Genomic DNA, 8,947 nt, shown 5'->3' with positions numbered 1-8,947 from the left:
TCTTATGAGAGAAAATTGTCAGATTTTTCTGATTTTATTTTACCCTGTGTAATCATGAGCCTCTTTGGAGTTTTTTTCATGGTTTCTATTTCATTTTACACTTGTAAAATTATTGATTACCTCACATGTAGGATAAGAATTATCTCCTCTTTCTATAGACATATTGACCGATCTCTAGAAATTCAATGAATTCATGTATACCTCACACAAAACAAATTCATAAAATCGTTTTTTTTTTCTAGCCGATTCCATGCTTCCTCGTGAATCAGAATAGGAAAGGTAGCGAAATATAAAACCATGTTAACAGCAAGATTTTATTTTACTCTCTACCTTGCATATCCCATACAAAGCAAACTTACACAAGAGGCAAGATCTAAAGTCAATAAGTTGTGGCTGGTATAATATTCTAAAAGACAGGGACTGTACTTCTTGAGTTTATTCTTATATATACACACCAATGTCTATCCAAGCAATGTTACTGATCTTGCATCCAAGTCAGTGTCGTAATCCGTTGTATTTCTACAATTGATGAAAACCTGGGCGTGATCTAGGCAAAGACAGAGCATCGACCATGCAGAATAAGGATGTTTCTGGTCACCACTTTTTTATTTACTGACGTGTCACTAAATATAGGTCTATATATATTTTTCCTTCTTCAAAAAGTGTTTGAACTTCTTGTATAACTTACTAAATGAGCTATGCAAATGCCTAAAATAAATATCTTAAGGTATGTTATGCTTTCTTTTTTTTTCTTCTTCCATGAGTTCTGTATTTCCTTACATTACGTTCACATGCAAAATACTGTCTGCCATATATGTACATAAACAGAGTAACAAGATAGAAACATATATAAAAAAGAAAAGTAATATGTGCACAAAGCCAGAGAAAAGAATAGACAAAACAAGAAATGCAAAATATCAATTTCTCAACATTCTTAAGTATTAGCCATATACTTAAAACAAAATCTGCTCTGTCAATAATAAAATAAGACACATAATAAATATATATGTTCTTTACACTCCACACTATAAGCACTGTCATGAATAACTTGTTTAGAATGCCAATTAATACTAAACCAGAAAAAAATGTAAAAATCTATCATTCTTTAATCTTCCGTATTCTTGAGCATGAGTTTTTTTCTTTTTCTTTTCTTATTAAATGCTCTAAAAAGGTCTTTCAAAGGATGAACACCTTAGAGATGCCTCTGAAAAGGGGCATCATCTTTCTTTTAGTCATTTCCACAATTCAATTTTGCAACTTCCAACATGCAATATTTCTTGAAATGGAATCTGGAAGAGAGCAAGTTCGAATAACCAACATTGTAAGTAGATGCTCTGTACTCATCTAGGTAGACATTACATTCAACAAAACAATCAATTGCACAGGTATTACAACCTCCATGCATAATGAGCTGCAAGTACTACAAAATAAACAATATCTAACACACATGGCAACAAAAGCATCACAGAATGTGTATACATATACATACATATATAAAAATACATAAATATTTATGCTAATACAATACACTTGAGCCAGGTATATCAGTAGCACAGGCTTTTTCCCATTACTGAAATAACACGTACATGTTCAACAAGGTTTAAAAAAAAGAAATAAAAAAGTATATGCTCTGGTGTCTTTATGTAGCTACCTATGTTTGTAAAGCAATAAAGGTATAAAACATGACTGATTCGTTATTTTTGGATGATCTTTCTGACTCACAAACAAAGAGGGAAAAAAAGGAGAAAAGTAGCTTTCCAAAGAGTTGTCAAATTAAAAGATCTACAATGTTCAAAAAGAGAAGAACTGTGGCCATTGCAGTGCCATGTGTATGATCATTCAACATTCAGGGGTATATATATCTTTGACAACATGACTCTATGCCAAGCCTGAAAGAAGCACATAGCCACACTCTTCTCTTTCTTTACTCTTTCAGCAAATGAAAAGAATGTCTCCACAAAACATTGAAAAAAAAAAAATAAAAAAAATAAAAATATATTAAGCTAACCAAAGAGAAATTCCTTTGAAGCATTTTTTTGTGTGTGTTTTGCACTCTTTCCTAAAAGCTAGAGTTGAATAGTCACTGGAATAAAAAACTACAAAGTCTCATCTTGAAACTGGATGTGACTTCTGTTTTCTGATGGAGTCCCACTGGATCTCGCATTCCTACAAGAGCTTCTGCCCCGAGGTGAATGCTACTCGACAATAATCTGCATGTCGTAAGTTTGCGCTTTTGACGTCAACGTCACGGAATGGATGACTGAATTACAATACCTGATGAATGCAACTCAATATGATCAACCTTTTCACTCTACACTGTGTTTTCCTCAATCTCATATATTCAAGCATTGAAAGTCTTCTTCTACATTAGGACCCTTTTTTTTGAAACGTGTCACTGATTTACTTGACGAATCTCAGACATTCAATTACAGTGCTTTAAGCTATGAGAAAGTTAATACTGAGCAAACATCAGATACTGATATATAATGAAACACCAAAATTAAACCAAAAATACACAGCTGGCAATGGTGATACAGTCACAGTACAAAGAAGAGCTCATTATGAAATAGAGTTTATTCATCAAAAGGGAAGACTTGGGTAAAAATAAGAGAGTAGCTGGCAAAAGTAAGGGAGAAAGACAAAAGAAAATAAGGAGAGAAGACAGAGGAAAAAAAGAGAGAAAAAAAAATCAAATATATATATAAATATATACAGGAGAGGCTGCCAAGACATTTTCAAAACAGCTACTTGTCTTTGTTATTTTGTCTAACTCTTGCTCTTAAAAAAGGGCATATTACACTTGACGGAGCCCCATCGTCTGAAGGAGGACCTCGAGGCTAGTGTCATCGCTCTCGGCCTGGTTACTTGGGCTGGAGTGCAGTAGTTATTGACAAACGCAGATGAACCATAGATGTCATCCAGGGAGGACTTCTCAGAGCTCGGTGAACCATCTGTCAAGAGGAGAAGAAGGAAAAAAAACAATACAAAAGTTTCCCCATACAATAGGCACTCAGCCAGAGTCATTGCTGGCTGCCTACACAGAGATAATTAGATAGAGATTAATATAGATAGATAGATGGATATTCAGATAACCTATGCTTCACTGCCAACATTTTTACAAAATACCAAGAGACCATGACATTGAAAAAAGCCCGGGCCTTTAGAGCACACACCTCTGAGGGGTGTCTCCTCATAGAGCGAGGTGAATCGTCCCCGTCTGGGCAGGATGAAGTTGTGTCGCGTGGGCTGTGGCGTCAGGATCTCCATTTCCTCCTCGGCCGCTGCTCCCCAGAGTCTGTGGTCTGCAATGTGCTGCTGGAGACACCTGTACCAGGAGGACGCCTCGCTCGGGGAGTCGAGGCCCAGCGTTAGGGAACCACGGTCGAAGCCTGTGGTGTTGGACACTACCACCTGAGAGCCATTCAGGGTTACCTCCGTGTTCTGTGGAAAGAGGACCTCATTAGCCTCCTCCTTCTTGAGGGAACAATGACAAGGACTGGAAGCATTAAATTCTCCTTCACAATCCATCTATAATTATTATCCAGTCCATCATCATCAAACATTCAATTTACCTTTTTAGCAACTTATTCAGACATAACAGATACCAGTAAATCTAACGACCTCAACAATCTAGAACCTCTTTGCAAGACAACCAAAAGGCATCGAAACTTAAAGACTGGCCAATACCGAGGGCACTCACCCTGTCAACAGATAACGAGAGGGGATGGTGGGGCGAGAGGTGCACGTCCTCTTTCGAATTCCACACCTCCAGCTGCCAGCCAAACAATCTGCACCATGAGTTCTGCTGTTCACTTTCCTGAGGGAGAGAAGAACGATTTGAAAAACCTCGCTTCCTGTAGCTCTTGTCTGTTGTAGCGATGGGATGTCAAGCTTTCAGAGAAGTCTGTGGCTTTCGTGGTCACACTACAAAATACTCATTAATTTTCTGTATTATATATTCTTTGGTATGTGTATATATGTGTGTGTGTGTGTGTGTGTGTGTGTGTGTGTGTGTGTGTGTGTGTGTGTGTGTGTGTGTGTGTGTGTGTGTGTGTGTGTGTGTGTGTGTGTGTATATGCATGTGTGCATTTGTGTCTGTATTTTCTGTGGGAGGGAGGGAGAGAGGGGAGGGGGGAGGGGGAGGGAGAGGGAGAGAGAGAGAGAGGGGGAGAGAGAGAGAGAGAGAGAGAGAGAGAGAGAGAGAGAGAGAGAGAGAGAGAGAGAGAGAGAGAGAGAGAGAGAGAGAGAGAGAGAGAGAGAGAGAGAGAAGAGAGGGAGAGAGGGAGAGAGAGGGAGAGAGGGAGAGAGGGAGGGAGGGAGGGGGAGGGAGGGAGGGAGGGAGGGAGGGAGGGAGAGAGAGAAGGGGGGGAGAGAGAAGGAGAGGGAGAGAGAGTGAAAGAGAGTGTGAGAGAGAGAGAAAGAGGATGAGACAGAGAGAGAGAGAAAGTGAGAGAAAGAGAGGGAGACAGAGAGAGAGAGTGTGTTTGTGCATGTATGTGAGTGAGAATTTGTGAGTGAGTGAAAATGAGTGTGTCCATATACCTATACCTATACTTATCCCTATACCTTCTGGTTTGAATAAAGTCTGGTATCTCAGATAAGCTAGGAAGAAACCTTAACTCTTTCTAAAAGTATATTGTTCCTTTTTTTCTGATTAACTTGAGAATCATACTATTATCATCATAGAAACAAAGTCTGTAATTGTGCTATATAAAATATATAATTTATCACATATATTGTACTGTATTCTATTATGCTTTGCACAGTAATTAGAGATCAAAATAGAGATCAAAATCAGCCCTCATTGTGATGAAAATACCAAACTTTAATAAAAACATTATCTTTTATCAAAGTGATGAATTATTTTTTTAAAATACAGTTTAAATTTGGTGATTCAAGTTATACAAACCCTGAAAAATCTTTATTTATATCTAAATTGTTATATCTCTATCTACCTTTATCACTATTTCTCATTATCAATTCACTAACTCCTGCATATATCCCCCCCCCCAACCCATTCCAAGTAACCAAAATGAAGCATATTGGAAGAGGCTTACTGCAACATGGGCATATCCTGCAACTCTCTCCTGTGTGGCACAGTCAGGCTGGGCGGCAAGACGACAGCAGAAATGGCCAAAGAGAGGCAACTGGTTCGCTCGGTTTTCTGTCAAGATGATAAATGAAAAGATAAATGAAATACACAATTATCCATATCAATATCTATCTACCTCTATATCTATAGGTTCAGATATCTGCGGATAAATCATTTAATTTTCTTACACACATTATAAGAGAAAGGGGATTAAGAGTCCCTTGCAACTTATCAACAACTTGTAAAATATTTACTTCAATAAAACACAAAGACACCCAGGACAGAATCTTTTACAAATCCCAAACTCGGGTCAACTTACCGACATTCTCCATGTTCAGGTCAAACGTCGCGGTGTTGTTTGAAACGTTGTCGAGTGTCAACTTTGCTGTGGCAACCAGTTCAAACTTGGGTCCTCTGCAAAAGGGGAGAATCATGTAGAAATTCATCCATGGACACTTTTTGTCATCTCTTTTGCTTTTCTTCTAGAACTCAAATCATTTCTTGGATGATAGATGATCATGTTCCATTATAACTACCTAATTGACGAAATAATCAGACATGTACTCTTTGATATCTATATAATAAAAGGAGGAGGAGGAGGAGGAGAGTGAAGAGGAGAGGAAAGGAGGAGCAGGAGGAGCAGGAGGAGGAGAGGAAAGGAGGAGCAGGAGGAGCAGGAGGAGGAGAGGAAAGGAGGAGGAGAGGAAAGGAGGAGCAGGAGGAGGAGGAGGAGGAGAGGAAAGGAGGAGGAGGAGGAGGAGGAGGAGGAGGAGGAGGAGGAGGAGGAGAGGAGGAGGAGGAGGAGGAGGAGGAGGAGGAGGAAAGGAGGAGGAGGAAAGGAGGAGAGGAAAGGAGGAGGAAAGGAGGAGGAGGAGAAAAGGAGGAGGAGGAGGAGGAGGAGGAGGAAAGAAGGAGGAGGAAGAGGAAAAGAGGAGGAGGAGGAAAGGAGGAGGAGGAGGAAAGGAGGAGGAGAAGGAAAGGAGGAGGAGGAGGAGGAGAGAGGAGAGAGAGGAGGAGGAAGGGAAAGGAGGAGAGAGGGGAGGAGGAAGGAGAAAGGAGAAGGAGGAGGAGGAGGAGAAGGAGGAGGAAGAGAATAAGGAGGAGAAGGAGGAAGAAGAGAAAGAAGAGGAGAGGGAGGAAGAAAAAGAGGAGGAGGAGAGGGAGGAGGAAAAGGAGGAAGAGAAGCAGGAACGCAACGAAGCGAGAGGAGAGTTTCCCCGACCTGCCCCCACCCCCCCATCAGCGGCCCCTACTCACAGTTCGCCGTGGGAGAGCTCGTCCCTGAGGGAGGCGGCCAGCTTGCGTCCCACCGTGCGCGAGATGGACGAGTGCAGCGTCCGCTTGAGCTTGCGCGGCGTGCTGGCCATCGTCAGGTCGTTCTGCAACACGTGGCTATACACCTCCAGGCTGCACTCGAAGCCCGACGGGATGCCGTTGCTGTGAACGAGGGAAGGGCGCGTTAGGAGGAGGACTCTGGCTGGGAGGCACTTCGGTCCCTGGGTCGTCGGGAACCGCGGTTACTTTGGAACTTTTTATTTTTATTTTTTTTTTAAGCTATCTACTACTACTACTACTACTACTACCATCGTCACCATTTAAGTTTATCTTTATTATGATTTTTATGAATATAATCATCCTAATGGCTCTCATTATAATCATTACTGCACAGCAATTAATACCCAACGCCCTCACTTCCATAACTATCATCTTCAAGCCGTATTCGAGGCACCAAACATAACTCTATCAAAGGAGGAAAACCAACGCCAACGCCAACGCCAACGCTAACACAACGCCAACTCGAGCGTCGACTTACAAGACAATGATATCGTCGAAGCAGATGTCGGTCATGGATCGGTCGACGGGGTTCACCATGACCGTGTCGTAGATTTCGGTGCCGATCTTCAGCAGGACAAACACGGCAAACCTGACAAGAGAGAAAAAACAAAAAAACATGATTAGGAAACTGAAAGCGCGAAAGATTTGGAAAGTATGTTGGAAAAGGAGAGAAGGGTGGTATTCATATGTCTACTTGCGTTTATGAAATGGTGGAAACTAACTACGGGATATGTTTAGATCCAATGAGAGCAAACGGAGGGATAATATGAGGGAGAGAAAACTTTTTTTTATCTAAGTTTATAAGGGAATAGTTTACACAGTTTTCGTTATACTTTTTTTTCTTTCTGTTGAACAATCAAAAAAACTTATAAATGTTTTTCTCTTTCTCTGACCAAGTTTGATTGGCCTTCTATTTTCTATTCCCATTCGCATTGCCTAATCTATTTCTATCTTCACTCTCAATGGATTCAACTCACTCAATCACTCACTTTCCCTCCCTACCCTACCCTACCCTACCAATCCACACAACTCCCTCTCCCTCCTTCCCTCCCTCCCCATGCTACACCTCCCACGCCCATTTCCCCCCCATCCCACCCCCTATCCCCCTCCCACCTCCCCCCAGGCCCTCGCACGGGCGCCCTCCCCCTTGGCCTCACTCACCTCCGGTAGTCCCCCTTGTTCTTGAAGTGGTCGCTGTCCTTCCAGATGAGCGGCATGCGCAGGTCGGAGAGGCAGACCCGCGAGAGGGAAGGCTGCGACCTGCAAAAGCGGAGAAGGAATGAGCACAGGCACGTGGATTCGCCAAGTGGCCGTCCTCCTCTTAAGTGAGCTTCTTATTGGAGGTTCAAGAGGATCAACTATTCGTCGGTATTCCTAGGCTCTCGCTAGCTGAGCCAAGATCTTAGTCTCATTTGTAATGACTTTCAAGCTATCTATCATTATCTTTAAAAAAAGGACGAAGGCAAATGTAATAAATATTTTTTATTTTACTATAATTTTAATGGCAATTTCCCTAATATCTTGACATTTAACTGTAACACTCATTCAGACTCAATGCCTCGGGACTTCAGAAGGGAATACTGCATTCACTGCAATAGATACAAGCACACAAAAGCACAGACATCCATCACACACACATACATATGCAAAAACACAGACATACACATCTTAACAAGCACATGCACATGCACATGCAAACGCGGACACACGCATACACACACACGGATACATACACACGCGCGCACACACACACACACACACACACACACACACACACACACACACACACACACACACACACACACACACACACACACACACACACACACACACACACACACATATGCACACACGCAAACACATACACACACACAGGCACACACACGCACGCACACACACACACACACACACACACACACACACACACACACACACACACACACACATATGCACACACGCAAACACATACACACACACACACACACACACACACACACACACACACACACACACACACACACACACACACACACACACACACACATATGCACACACGCAAACACATACACACACACAGGCACACACACGCACACACACACACACACACACACACACACACATATGCACACACGCAAACACATACACACACACAGGCACACACACGCACACACACACACACACACACACACACACACACACACACATATGCACACACGCAAACACATACACACACGCAAACACATACACACACACTCACACACACGCACACACACACACACACACACACACACACACACACACACACACATATGCACACACGCAAACACATACACACACGCAAACACATACACACACACTCACACACACGCACACACACACGGTGAATCCCGCAGAATCCCCCCGGCCAGAGCGCCCTCCCGAAGCGCATCCCGAGGCAAGCACGCAAGCGAGGCGGCTGAAGGGGCCGCAGCTCCTCACCCGTCGGCGCACCCGGACGCCCCCCTCCGGCGCTGCAGCTCG

The 8,947-nt window shown here is 42.6% G+C and overlaps 1 protein-coding gene across 3 annotated transcripts in view; it reads right to left on the bottom strand.

Annotated features, from left to right (window-relative positions):
- Positions 1–300: 300 nt before the first annotated feature.
- Positions 301–8,947, bottom strand: part of LOC122251635 (rhotekin) — a 205,935-nt gene continuing 197,288 nt past the window's right edge. For all 3 annotated transcript variants that reach the window (XM_086535866.1, XM_043013682.2, XM_086535867.1), the window contains exons 2-10: positions 8,906–8,947; positions 7,589–7,687; positions 6,906–7,016; positions 6,350–6,529; positions 5,412–5,506; positions 5,058–5,164; positions 3,701–3,817; positions 3,174–3,441; positions 301–2,951 (exon numbers count right to left, since the gene is read on the bottom strand). The exon at positions 8,906–8,947 is cut by the window's right edge and continues 170 nt beyond it. In XM_086535866.1, the coding sequence (XP_086391992.1) occupies positions 2,767–2,951; positions 3,174–3,441; positions 3,701–3,817; positions 5,058–5,164; positions 5,412–5,506; positions 6,350–6,529; positions 6,906–7,016; positions 7,589–7,687; positions 8,906–8,947 (1,204 nt within the window). In that variant the 3' untranslated portion in view covers positions 301–2,766. The remainder of the gene's footprint in view (positions 2,952–3,173; positions 3,442–3,700; positions 3,818–5,057; positions 5,165–5,411; positions 5,507–6,349; positions 6,530–6,905; positions 7,017–7,588; positions 7,688–8,905) is intronic.

The sequence above is a fragment of the Penaeus japonicus genome, unplaced genomic scaffold (genome assembly GCF_977035675.1).
Source record: "Penaeus japonicus unplaced genomic scaffold, GWHDUDI00000001_assembly GWHDUDI00000004, whole genome shotgun sequence".
Classification (NCBI taxonomy): domain Eukaryota; kingdom Metazoa; phylum Arthropoda; class Malacostraca; order Decapoda; family Penaeidae; genus Penaeus; species Penaeus japonicus.
The sequence above is the reverse complement of the archived record's forward strand: the minus strand, read 5'-3'. Positions and strand labels throughout refer to the sequence as shown.